Genomic DNA, 13,630 nt, shown 5'->3' on the forward strand with positions numbered 1-13,630 from the left:
CCATGCTGCACCGCAGGTGGGGCAGATGTAAAAATGGGCAGAAAGATAAGATTTGAGCCAGAATTTACTCTGAACAGAAAAAAAAAATAACTCCCCCAAATCTAACTCTCTTTCTCTCTGCCAATGTTACATCTGCCCCACCTGCAGTGCAACATGTTTTTTTATATTTGATTAAAAAAAGTGCTTTGCGATCAAGTCTGAATTAGACCCATAGTGCGTACACACTAGGCAATATACACAATGATGTCATAACGTTATTGTGTCTATCATTTAAAAAATCATCTAGTGTGTACACACCTTGAAATAACCTACAAGGACATAAGTAACGCTGCACCAGCATCCATCTCTTCCCTTGTCTCTAATTGTCAGTCCTGTGCTGTCTTTCCACATGCTTCCATACAGTGATTGGCTGTCAAGCTAGAGCCATCAACCAATCAGCTTGTTTATAGCCATACACTGTCTGGCTGTAGGCTCAGAGGCAGGTCAGAATGCAGCCAAAACACTCTACAGAACTTATTCAGGTCCGTCCGCTGTGGCCGCTCGTTCACACCGGGGATCGATGTTTGTTGTGTGCGCATGCGATTGCTTGCTTGTGGTCGCTGGGCAGGGGGGAAGGGGGGGGCAGCGGGCTGGGCCATTAGCATATGAGAACGTTCCCATGAAAATGCTGGGCATTCTTATGCTAATAGCCGATGGCGCGGGTGTGGGGAGCAGACAGCTGACATCACTGGATGTCAGCTGCCCGCCCATTTCCACCAAGTGTCCACGTATATAATAAGTGACTTTAGAGTCACTTTTATATTGCATGCGCCATTGCAATCATTCAATCAAACGATGGTGGCGGATACCAGAAGGATGCGAATGGATGTTACTGTGCGAATCCACCTTGCGAATGGGTGGCGGCCGGCCACCATTTGCAATGCGGGGTTTGGTTGACTCGCAAGAGTGCAAATGATAAACGTTGGTATGGCTGGATCAATGTCATTTGCTGGTGACGAGTAGCCAAGAAAGTTGAATATTTTTTCCAGGTTTTACAGCATAACACATTTTTATTGACAAATTTTCATGAGGAAATTGTCACCGTAAACAAGAAACGCATGAAGCCGTTACCCAGCTGAATCCTCCAGACTCCTCTAGCATCCTCGAACACTGTCTGCAGTATGGGGGCAGCCATTTTGTAAGTGTCACATTTCATTATAGCAGCAGGAGCCGGCGCCAGGAGAGACGGGACCGTGACGGCAGGCCAGGTACCGGCAGACAGCAGCGGGTAACTATAGCCCTGCAGACCCCCTGGCGCCTACACTTTCTCTGCACCTCACCGCCACCGCGTGGGCTGCGGAGCTATAGTTACGCCACTGTCCAGGTGCATTCATTGCAGAGACTCTTCTGTTTAATCTTTAGTAACATAGTAGTTTACGTCGAAAGAAGACTTAGGTCCATCAAGTTCAACCTTATAGAGGACCAGACCCGTTTGTCTAGATGTTCAATCCCCTTTTCATTTTTTACTTTGATTCCACATAAATGATGTTTATCGGTTGTACCCCTGGATGTTTTTATCCAATAAATGCTTGTCCAACCTTAAATTTATTTATTGTGTCTGCCGACACACTTCTTCTGGAAGAGAGTTCCACACTTTTACTGCCCTGACTTCTAAGGGTACGGAATCTTCTCTCCTCCAGCCTGAGCGCATGCCCACGTGTCCTAGTCTCTGACCTCAATAGGGTGTCCTTACAGTTCATTATATTGCCCCCTGATATATTTGTACACGTTAAGCATGTGTACCCTTAAACGTCCGTTTTCCAGGGTACACATTCCTAATTCGGCTCATCTGTCCTCATAGTTTAATGACTCCAACCCTTTTATTAGCTGAGCTGTGTTGCCCTTCTGTGGACTTTTTCCAGTTCTATAATGAGTCAATTAATAAATGATGAATTGTTTACACCAAGCTTCATCTAGAAACCTCGTTTAAGAATGTTCATATACTTACAGCAGGGGGGTGCCACCGTTTTACCCCTCATGGTGGTAGCTGGGAAGATTTCCGGAGAGACAGGTGGGTGGGGTGTTTTTGGATCTGAAACAATAGCTACACATGAAAAAAGGGGTTATTATCAGTACTGTCAGAGGATGATGACATTAATAACTGGACATAGATAATAATTCCTCTGTTATTGTCTTTGGGTGGCTGTCATCAGATCTATCAGCTGTTACCTGGTGTGGTTGGAGGTGGGATGGTAGAGTTTGGTTTGTGCTCCGTGCTGGAGTTGTAGGAAACCGGTGAGACACCGCCTGGATCCGGGTACAGACTAGAAGTCACATCTACCAAGAGAAAACCTCATAACTGCCCATTCCCTCTTATACCACTACATAATGCAATAGGGAAGGGGAAGAAATCATACATTGAGACATGACCAATCTATGGGCCTAAATCAGCCCAGATCGCTGTTGTGTGAATTTGCAGAGCCCTACGGTCAAATAGTCTCCGCCCAGACAGAGTGAAATCCCGCCCACGCAAGTCATGCGAATGGATCACCGATCTGTAAATCCATTCGTATCTCAAACACCATGGAATGACTTTCCCAGTCTGTGCAAGTATCAAGGGGATTGCGGAAAAACGAATCGCTTATTTTTGTCGCTGTTTGGCCTTGCACATGCACACTACGATCTTTATCCATGTGCAGTCATTCGATAATCGATCGCCTTACAAAACTCACACAACAGCCATCAGGTCTGAATAACCCGCTATATAGAGATCGCCAAGATATTGTTACAGTTTGCTCCTAAATCCTGGCCCAGGCAGTAATAATCAATAGTAGGTCAGTGATTGTTGCTGTAGTAACGGCTGCTCTGCGGATTTCAGTGATGTTCGTTTCTACAGAATAACGCCTCTAAAAGTCAGGCGCATTATAGGAAATTGTGGAATATCGGTTCGGTTATGCCATGCAATAGCTTTCTGAGGAAACGCCTCTGGGCGGGGGGCAATTCATTACAACCCAAAATACATTGTGGCCCTGCAGCGCCACAGAGGATGCGCAAATGCTCCTTACAAAAAGTAATGGGGCTAATTCTGAGATGGACGCAATCTCTTCTCATGGGCGCTATTGGTGCGTTTTACCATGTAGCACATGCACAGAAGTGACGGATCTATCTTCAGAAGCTTTCTACTGGAGACATTATTTGCCGGGTTTGGTATTTGCTTTCCGTATTTGAGAAAGACAGTGGAGGTACAATTTCTGCAGTTCTCTTATACCCATTGTCAAACCTCAGCTCCTGATTCAAAGTTCTATGCAAATGACACTGTGAAGTTCTAGGCCAGGCATGTCCAAACTCTGGCCCTCCAGCTGTTGTGAAACTACAAGTCCCATCATGCCTTGCCACAGTCTTGTTATTAGGGGATGTTAAAACTGCAGCAAGGCATGCTGGGATGTGCAGTTTCACAACAGCTGGAGGGCTACAGTTTGGACATGCCTGTTCTAGGCTATGGCATACAGTACTTACTGACTTTCTGGTTATCCCATGCAGCAGGATCGGGGAAACAGGGGGCGTGGTCTTGCAGCAGGTGGGCAGTACAGGGGCATGGATGACTAATTATGGTCCCACCCAGCACGAGTCAATTCCAAATTACCAAATTGGGTCATTGGCCTCCCTCTACTTCCCAGTGAAACAGGGGGGGAGGGGGGGAGGGGTAGAGCCACACGGGTGGCTACTTGTTGGGGGCATGGCCAGAGCGACAGCCCCAGGTGTACCCTGTTTGAGCTAGTCCATTGCTGGAGTGGTCCTAAGGAATCAGCGCGGCACGTCCATCACCTGCTTTTCCTTCCATATATATATATATATATATATGTTTGTTACAAATTGCACATGTCTTGTTATACAAAAAGTAACGATCTAGAATGCTGTTCCTCTACGTTATTACCGTCTATGTGGATGTCGATCACTTCTGGCAAGCGAGTCACAATCCTGTTCAGCATCGCTGTAATATCCGGCAGCGGATGCGACTCATTCAGTCCGATGATGATGTGGGAGAGGACAGAGAAGATCCCTGCAGGCACGGTGGCGATGTGGTAAACCGCTGCCTCTAGTGGCCACAGCTCTCCGGTTACCTGCAACAGGTAGACATCACTTACGGTACACATACACGGAGCGATGTACTGCAGCAGCGTGCTCTCTGTACTAGATGCGATCTAGTACATGTGCTGCGCATATTCTTTTGTGCTGTGCGATGTGATGTGCGCAGGAGCATGTATGGCATCGCGCGGGCAAAATGCACCATGTATGGGCACCTTTATGTCTATTGGCACTAGGACAGAGATAAGGTTACAGATAGGTTGCTGTAATATCTATTACATTGCTGTAATGGTGTTCCGTCATTTTGACGGGTTGGCAACTAGTAAGATATAACCCCATCTTCAAAATCTGACATATTACATACTATTTAAAACCCTGTCTCGTGGTACGTCACCTCATAGAAGTGGGGAGTACTGTAGTAAGCCTTTTATATAAATTACTAGTAAGCTCGCTCAAAGCAAAAGCTTCGAAAGCTAGTCTGCTACCTTCTGTGTTTGTCCATGTGTGAGAAAGAGATGTAGTTTTACTCTCTGCCAGTAGAGGGCGGTGTTTCGGCGACTCAGGGACACTAGACATATATATAGATGATATATAGATAATATTGGCAATATTACATACACAACATGCAGACACAGATAATTATTTGACTGTCCTTTTACTTATTCATTACTTTTCCAATCCACTCCTATTTTCAGTCTGAATTATGGACTCATTTGTAATTATTATGATATAAGGTTTTATATATAGTCTACCGAAGATATTTAATTTAATGGTATTCTTAATTACGATGCAGGAATGTATACAGACCATTGAGTGTAGCAATCGTGTGTGATTGACGAAGCCAGCGTCTAATCGGATGAGTTCGTCAAAGGCCATTTTTATCGTGATTGTTCCGTTGTACCAGTACGTTGTATTCCCGCCCAGACCTGAATGACACAGAAGATGTTAATGGGTTATTGCTAATGAACCATTACAATGAAGGCCTCAGACTTAGCTAGCGGGGAGCATGAATATCAGGTACATAAATAATGTGGTCAGAACTAATGTCACTATATATTATACAGGACTGGAACTGAATGAATGACAGATAGATCATCATTTTATTGCTGGGATGGGTGAACCAGCTCCACCAACGGGGAGTGAGGGGTAGAGGGATTATGGGGAGATGGGTAAGAATTCTGACAACCATAGGGCAAACCTAATGAGGCACTTACCTGGAGGTCCTGGAGGAGCACAGAAAGACCCATTGGAAGACATACAACATTTCTGGAGCCCAGGACAGTCGTAGTCCAATGTACACCTGAGGTCCGGATTCCCGTCATTAGCGCTGGGACACTTTCCGGGTCTTGAGGTGAATGAGCTGGATCTCTCCATAGCTTCAGGATACAGAAGACAATAGTCAATATTAAGAGCATGAATAACCCAAATAATAATAATAATAACCCAAAAAACTGTAAATAAACTGTAACCCAAAAAACTGTAAATAAATAAATAAATATGCGTGTTGCTAGACGCAGCTCTACTGCCACCTACTGTCTAAACCTATGACTACTTTTTTGTAATGAAATGTAATGCGGCATACGCATGGGGAGATTGCTTCAGTTATTGTTACGCCAGTGCAGGGGCTACAAACACCCCCCCCCCCCAGTAAACACAACTCCTCACCCCCCCCCCTCCCAGCCTCCTCTAGCGTCCTCAAAAACTGTCTGCTTAAAGGGGCGGCCATTTTGTAAGGTATATTTTTCATAAGGAGCCGCCGGAGGCTGAGCCAGGAGGAGCGTCGGACCAGGCTAGAAAATATGTGGGTCCACTCTTGGTCACAGCAGAATGCAGCGCAGGCGGCAGCGTAGCAGTAGCTCCCGCAGACCCCCGACGCCGGGCGCCCCACACTTGGTCAGCGCCTCCCCGCAGTCTGGCCCTATCTCTAAGCGATCTGATTAGATTGCTTAGAAATTAAGCACGGATTGCTCCATGTGTGGGCACCCCAGCAACGCCGCGCGTCGCCATCGCCGGACTAGATTTATACTGCATGCAATGTAAATCAATTCATCGCCAGTGTTCTCTCACCAGAGGACACTGACTGTGACAGATCGCCCAGCAATCATCACTGGTGCAGCGATCTGTGCGGAGTGATCTGTGCTAAGCAGTATCGCTCAGCACAGAGGCTCAATCACCCCGGGGTTAAAGTTCTTGGGCAAAATCTAGTAAGTGGTCGGTATGTTGTCATTTAGAAGTGGACTTAAACCACCGGCAATTGACAGAAAATTTTTTAAAGCCCTTATTTTGTCTCCACACCTGAGCTTGATGCATCAGGGGGGAAGTAGTCTTTGTTCTGTTGCCAAATAGCAGTGGCTGAATTGAGGCATTGGAAAGTTGTGATGAAAGGTGCAGGACAGGGTTGCCTACTTTCCCAGAATGGCCGGGAGGGTCCCGGAAATAAGGTCCCCCACCCGGAAAGGGGGCAGCCCTCCTGCATAGCCCTCCATCTCCATCGAAACGCACCTCGGTGGGGAAAAGGGGTCCGTTGGTCAAATAACGCGCTTGCATAATTTTACACCCCCCCCCCCCCGCAGTGCAATGCCTGAAATACTAACTATGCATGGGGGGTGGCTAAAATCACTCTAGCCACACCCCCAAACAGAGCAGCCCATCCGGGGCTCTGCCCCTGAACCGCCCCTTTTTGCTCATGGCAATGGCCCCGCCCCCTTACTGAACTGGCTGCCCTCTCCCGGAGAGGACAGCCAACAAGTCGGCAAGTATGGTGCAGGATGAGTTATGTGCCACTCCAGCAAGTGGCACTACTAGGCCTCATGTGCCTAGTTGGACATCCAGCTCAGATTTTAGCTGGGTACCCATTAGATGAAATTGTGCACTCAGCGACCTCGTTGTTGACAGGACTAGGTGGGATGTCACACTTGCCAATGCTGGCCATGATGAGTAAGGTAGGGAGGCACAGAGACAATAAACAATGAGGGGGTATTCAATTGGCTACAGTAATTTACCTCAGCCAACGGATTATTTCATTAGCCCAGATAACCAGCACCCAAGCATAATCCACAAAAAGCAGTCATCAAAACCACAATAACACATAGAATCGGGAGAATAACTCAGATCCTATGTAAAAAGGGGCAATTATAGCCTGATTTTTTCGGCCCAAAAAGTATTGCGTCTAATTGAATAGCCCCCAGAATATTAAAAAGTCTTTACATATATTAATAATAATAATAATAATAATAATAATAACAAAATAGTCTGATGTGACTTACACATGGCGCAGTAATGACCCACTAGCTCGTACCCCTCACAGCACCTCTTCACAATAGTGGTCTCCGATACATACATCGTCCTGTATTCGGTTTGGTAAAACGTTCTGGAGCACAATTTCCACGGGATCCACCCCATGCACAGCACCTTCTGTTCTTGTGGCTTCTGGTAGGCGGCCAGCACTGAGACATTGACCATCACTGACTGGTTGCAGACATGGTAGCTTGCAGGAGAAATCATACTGTCTACAAGAAGATAGAAACTGTTTGTTGAAACCTGGAGTCCTACGGACAAAACACTACAATAGGTCAGTATCCTGCAGGCCACAGACCAGGCGGTAACTATACACTGGACCTCCGAGTGGTCCCCCATCCCTTCTATTCAAGTGCCTGGTGGTCAGAGACCATGGGGAGAGCTGCAAGTGTCACCACCCTCTGGGAAAGGCTTGGTGCCCATGCCGTATGTCCACGAATGGTGGTAAAACCGTGCCCAGAGGTTGGGTCACAACTGTGGAGATACATTCACAGAGAAATGTTGGGTGGTTTGCTGTATCTATGGATCTAGTCCACAAAGGCCTTGACATATTTTGAGCACTTTGCTCGCACAGAACGCCTTTAACTGGCATTTTATGGCTATATGGTTTTTGGTCTGAGGTTGAAAAGTCTGAGCACCGTTCTCCATGTTAGGGACTGTGGGGTAACAACATCCCATCCTCAATAGATCTCCCATCCTACTTGTTACAATGTGATGTCTCATTCTGATAGAATTCACAATAGACAGCTCACAATAGACTCATGTTCATGCATTTGCGCGCAGGGAAGAATGTGGGACAAACTACACTGTAACTAACCACAACTGGTAAAATATCAGGACATGACATAAATTGGAGGCTTGGCAGAGAGTCGGTATAATAGAGTTTGCATGCACACAGTTATACCTCCACACACAGCGCCACCTACTGTCCATCCAGTATAGCATCTCAAGACTATTCAACCAGCGGATTGGGATCATTAAGTCTACAACATGTTGGTCAACAAGCATTAGGTCGACACCACAAGGTCGACAGGTCATTAGGTCAACAGTCAAAAGGTCGACATGGGGATTTCCACTGTTTTGCACTTGACATGGACACAGTGTCAAGTGCACCGCATCCCCTCGCATCGCTTGCGATGTTTCGGGCACCACCACCCTAGTGGATGGTAGGGCATGAAATACCGCCTGTCGGCACATGACGGCTGAAAAAACAGTGACCCATGTCGACCTTGACCCATGTCGACCTACCCCCATGTTGACCTAATGCTTATCGACCAACATGCAGTAGACCAAATGACCGTATCTCAATGGTCAACCCAAGCATAAGGATCGATGGAAAAAAGGTCAACATTCGTTTTCCTACTTTAACCTCCATGTGGACTTGAACTAAGGGTCCATGTGCTCAAGTGTTGACATTGACAACATACAATGGGAAAAACGTATGTTGACCTTTTCAAGTGTTGACTTTTTTCCATGTCAACCTCTTGCCAGTGTCAATGTTTTGGGGCCTCGAACTTATTGGTGGACCGACCTTCCCCTATCTTCTGGGATTTCCTGCACATAGAAATTAGATTAAACTCCAGGATTCCTGACTACTACCCCCCTCCCCCTCCCCCACCAATCCTATATTACCCATCTCCCGTTACAAGAGCACTGGGAGGAGCTTAACCCTGGCCGCTCACGGCACAGATTTCTTAAACCGCCCCACACAATGAAACACCAATGCCAACCGCAGATCACTTATAATTATACATAAAATTACTCTCAGTCCTCGGATCTCCCAGGACCTCCTCTATGATGTCCATTACATTCTTCATAGAAGTCCACTGCTTTGAACACTTAATAACAGAGGGGTTCAATAACACTGAATACCTTAGAATCTTATATACTGGGTAAATGTGATGTGAAGGTATTAGGTGAAGATGCAGGGCTCCTGGGACTAATGGACATCTGAGGGTAGGTGGTTGTCGGAATCCAGCATCGCAGTGGTGAATGTGTACTCAGCAGATCTGCTTGCAACCTGGATCTGAATTTGGACCTCCTAAAGCCGGTCAAGCCCTAGTCATCGTCTATTATTATGCTAATCCGTATCATTTTGACAATAAGACACTTAGACAAACCTCTGTTTGTTTCAAAAACTCCATTGTAGTTTTATGTGGTGACAAAAAGTGCCCTTTAACCCCTCTTATATTTTTGAGAGATACTCAACAACATGGTCATTGCGATGGCTGAAGACCAGGGCGGTGACATTTGTGGCACACCCAGGGCTGATCCGGAGCTGAGGTGCATTTGATTCTTGATGGGGAACCTCATCACCAGCTCTTCTCTCAGGTACCTCTCCTCCTACTAGATAGAAGATGTCCTTACATGCTGTTCTGACCTTAAATATACAGTCCCACTCTTCACTGTATATTCCATTATGCTGCCATGGCTTGAAGATGGAACAGATACCGGGACTGCAAACACCCTGCCAACAAAATGGAAAATATCTGGCACCAAGCTCCTTGACCAGACCAACATTATATGAAGTTGATGATAACCAGACCCTCTATACTCTCAGATCGATATCCACAGTGTCTTCATGACTAATCATCTCACCATTGCCTCGATGTAAGATACTCACCAAAGACCTGTCCGTTCCCCAGTCCTAAGGCCAAGCAGAGGGTGACCGTGTAAAGGAGACTTTTCCTGTCCATTTCCCTTCATCTACGGAGCCGCCCCAATAATTATATATGAAACACTTGAAATCTCCGACTCCAGCTTATACAGCCCTGCGACACTGAAGGTTTGTTTTTCTTCTCTGTCAGATTCTAAAGACTGGATTTAGCAAAGAAAGTCCCCCGGGAATCCATGGTAGCTCATTAATTTCTTCTACAGAGCCCAACCTATATGAAACACCTGGTGCCATCAAGATGTGCCTGGGTGAGTGTCATGGAACATAATCACTACAGCAGCTTAGAACGGGGGATAGAACTTCAGCGTGCTAAAGCTACCGTAGCGATTTGTAGATGAGCGATTAAATCGGAATGACAAAGGGCCTAATTCCTGTTTGAACACAATGGCCGATGTTCACGCAATGGAACGATTATCGTCAGACTGCACAAGTGCTGCGACCGCACTGCACATGCTTCAAGGCGCCGCTGGGATCCTGCATGCAATGAGGAATTCAGGGAGAAGTGATTGGCAGGAAGTGGACGTTTGGAGGTGTCAACAGGAAGTGGTTGGAAAAATATATACGTGGCGTCTGAGTTGCCAACCCTTAACCTCAATGTTCCTCATTTCTGAGTATAGGCTGCAAATGTGTATGCCATTGTGAATAAGTTTGCGACGTCAGTCCAGGTAGCTGGACTTATCCTTTAGATTGCCATGACGATATTGGAGTCAATTTACTAAAGCTTCTAAAAATGAAAAGAGGTGATGTTGCCCACAGCAACCAATCAGATTCTGTCGAACATTTTCTAGGATGCAATAAAGGAATGATAGGCAGAATTTCATTGGTTGCTAAGGGCAACATCACTTTTTCTGATGAGATTGTTGGACAGATCTGTGCATATGGAAAAAATGTAGTGTCCCTAATATTGCGCTTATATAAAAAGCAGCACCCCTATTGAACAGGTACAGGAAGAAAACATAAAAAACAGGATAGAGGTGCGCTGTATCACTGAGCCCAAATACTTTTGAAAACATCAAACAGTGATTTGTAAAAACAAATGAACATTTATTACATTTTTCCACATTTATCGGCGTTTTTCATAGGTGTCACTTGAAAGATCAATCCGCAGTCCAGCGCGTTTCGTCCCTTAGGACTTCATCAGGGGCAATGAATAAATCTCTACAAGTAGTGAGAAAATCTGCCGTTACTAACACATATGTATAAAATATTAAAACATATATACATATGGATACACATAATGTGTATAGACATAAAACATAATGATAAGAACATCTGTTTGAATTCATAAGAGGAACAATCAATGAAAATATCTGTTCAGACTTAAAGCCATCATCCGGAAAGGAGAGGAGGAAATGAAAAAAGGGAAAAAGTGAAGGAAAAACTTTACATACCTAGAGGTGCTATTTCCTCTGGTAGAGGTGGTTGATCCCTCTGGACCAAAAATGTTTTTTTTTGGTATTGTAGTGTGACAGATAATGGTATATAGCTGCCTATAAGTGAAATATATTTTTTCGGTACTTATGTAGTATCTGGGCGTCCGATTTAGAAATCGGATCGGATCGGATCGCATCGCATGCGACCAAATCGTATGCGATGCGATGGTCAAGATTTTTCCATAGGATTCAATGTTAAAATGGTCTGAGTCCATTTTAACATAGAATTCAATGGGAAAAAGGGGTCCTTTTCCTTTCCCCACTATCCAAGTGGGCATGGAGTTGGATATAAACCTGTGGCGAGCGTAGCGAGCCACCGAGCCCGAAGCGTGGCGAGCGGACACAGAATACTTTTTAAGAAATATGCGTTCGCTCGCCACGCTTCGGGCTCGGTGGCTCGCTGCGCTCGCCACGCTATATAAAATCAACTCTATGCCCACTTGGATAGTGGGGAAATGAACAGGACCTTCTTAACATTGAATCCTATGCAAAATCGCATCGAATCGCATCGCATCGCATCTGATTGTATGCCTTAAGGTAAGGCATACAATCACAAAATCGGACGCCCAGATACTACATAAGTACCATTTTTTCAAAGTTCACAGGAGAGTAAAAAAAAAAAATAGAAAGGGGAGGTGTTTTACATACCATTTTCTCAGAATTGAAGTGCTAAATGCACAGCCTTCAATAAAGTAGTGGTCAGTCTTGAATAAAGGGTAAGACACTTCTGTCTCCAATGTGACTGAGGTAAAGAGTGAATAGCTTACATCAGACACTATTTCAAAATAGCTAAATAATACCAATGATAAAGGCATATATGGAGTCTAACAAGGTGCAACCTTACCTCTAGTGAGGAAACCACTGTGTAAAACAGGTCCTCCAAGAGCCAGTGTGCTGACTGCTTAGAGGAAGCCCTTTATATACCCCTTTCAATGTGAGGTCACTTCCTGTCTGGGTGAATATGTGAAAGTGATTCTAACTATTATAGCGAATTTACAACTATAGGGTCGTGTGCCAATCAGTGTCAGTGTGCTTAAATATTATATCCACATATGCGCTATGATCTTATATCACATATGTAAACGCATCAATATAAAAACCAGCGCTTAAAGTGAATGGAGAAGGCCGGAACCGGACTTCCGGTCCGCCGATGCGTTCCACTGTGTGTTCCAGCCATGTCATTTCCGGTCCGGAGTTACTAAGTATATGCACCCTTAGTGGTGTCAGTGTGCTTAGATGTTAAATCCACATATGTGCTCTAATGTTATATTACATATGTAAGCGCATCAATATAAAAAAAACCAGCGTTTGAAATGAATGGGGACGGCCGGAACCGGACTTCCGGTCCGCCGATGCGTTCCACTGTGCGTTTCAGCCGTGTCACTTTCGGTCCGGAGATATACAGTTTACTAAGTATATGCACCCTTAGTAGTGCGCGGCCTGACTGTACCTATTGGCAGCCCAGGGCTGCTGTTAAAAAGGCATATATTGGAGACTATTCATCTAAATATCGTGGATGTTAGTATGAACAGCGGAAATAGAATTTATGGTGTTTACTATGCGTTCCAGTGACGCACTTCCGGGCCAGTGTCCTAATGCTGACGTGTGTCAGTATGTAAATGTGCTCCGCAAAAAAGGGTTTCCCTAATTGACGGCAGGAACAAGACCATGCATAATATGTTCCCATATTGATTAAACGTCAACATGGGCATATAATCACTATTGCCTGTAATGGACAATGGAATATTTCTTATTCTCTTGAGGTGGTGAAAATTTCTGGTACTTCTTTACTTTCACGGCGCCACTAGATCAGAAATCGCGGTAATCGCGGGCATTGAATGCACTTAAAAACGGCCGCGACGCGACCGACGCGATGCCCGCGATTTCCCATAGAGATCAATGTTAAATTTCTCAATGGACCCGATTTTACTGTTAAATGCCTCAATTGACACGATTTTTCCATAGGAAACAATGTTAAATGGCCCACAGAGGCCAAATAGTCACCGTAAAGTGTGAAATGGCCCCCACATTTTTTAACGCCACCCCACGATCAACGCGAACCCGAAGCGTGGCGAGCGCAGCGAGCCCGCGAGGGGCGGCGGTACGCGTCCTACGACCTTTTCATACCCCCACTATCCACGTCGGCGTGGAGTTGAGAATA

At 45.4% G+C, this 13,630-nt stretch overlaps 1 protein-coding gene across 3 annotated transcripts in view; it reads right to left on the minus strand.

Moving 5' to 3' along the window:
• The window catches only part of UMODL1 (uromodulin like 1), a 72,204-nt gene that overhangs the window by 22,966 nt on the left and 35,608 nt on the right, over positions 1 to 13,630 (minus strand). For 2 of the 3 annotated variants that reach the window (XM_083171648.1, XM_083171647.1), the window contains exons 2-8: positions 11,088 to 11,194; positions 7,332 to 7,574; positions 5,280 to 5,441; positions 4,873 to 4,991; positions 3,914 to 4,100; positions 2,209 to 2,316; positions 1,988 to 2,083 (exon numbers count right to left, since the gene is read on the minus strand). In XM_083171648.1, the coding sequence (XP_083027774.1) occupies positions 1,988 to 2,083; positions 2,209 to 2,316; positions 3,914 to 4,100; positions 4,873 to 4,991; positions 5,280 to 5,441; positions 7,332 to 7,569 (910 nt within the window). In that variant the 5' untranslated portion in view covers positions 7,570 to 7,574; positions 11,088 to 11,194. Of the gene's footprint in view, positions 1 to 1,987; positions 2,084 to 2,208; positions 2,317 to 3,913; positions 4,101 to 4,872; positions 4,992 to 5,279; positions 5,442 to 7,331; positions 8,398 to 11,087; positions 11,195 to 13,630 lie in introns of those variants that run through there. The other variant, XM_083171646.1, reaches the window with a different exon arrangement.

The sequence above is a fragment of the Crinia signifera genome, chromosome 2, assembly GCF_055691185.1.
Source record: "Crinia signifera chromosome 2, ASM5569118v1, whole genome shotgun sequence".
Classification (NCBI taxonomy): domain Eukaryota; kingdom Metazoa; phylum Chordata; class Amphibia; order Anura; family Myobatrachidae; genus Crinia; species Crinia signifera.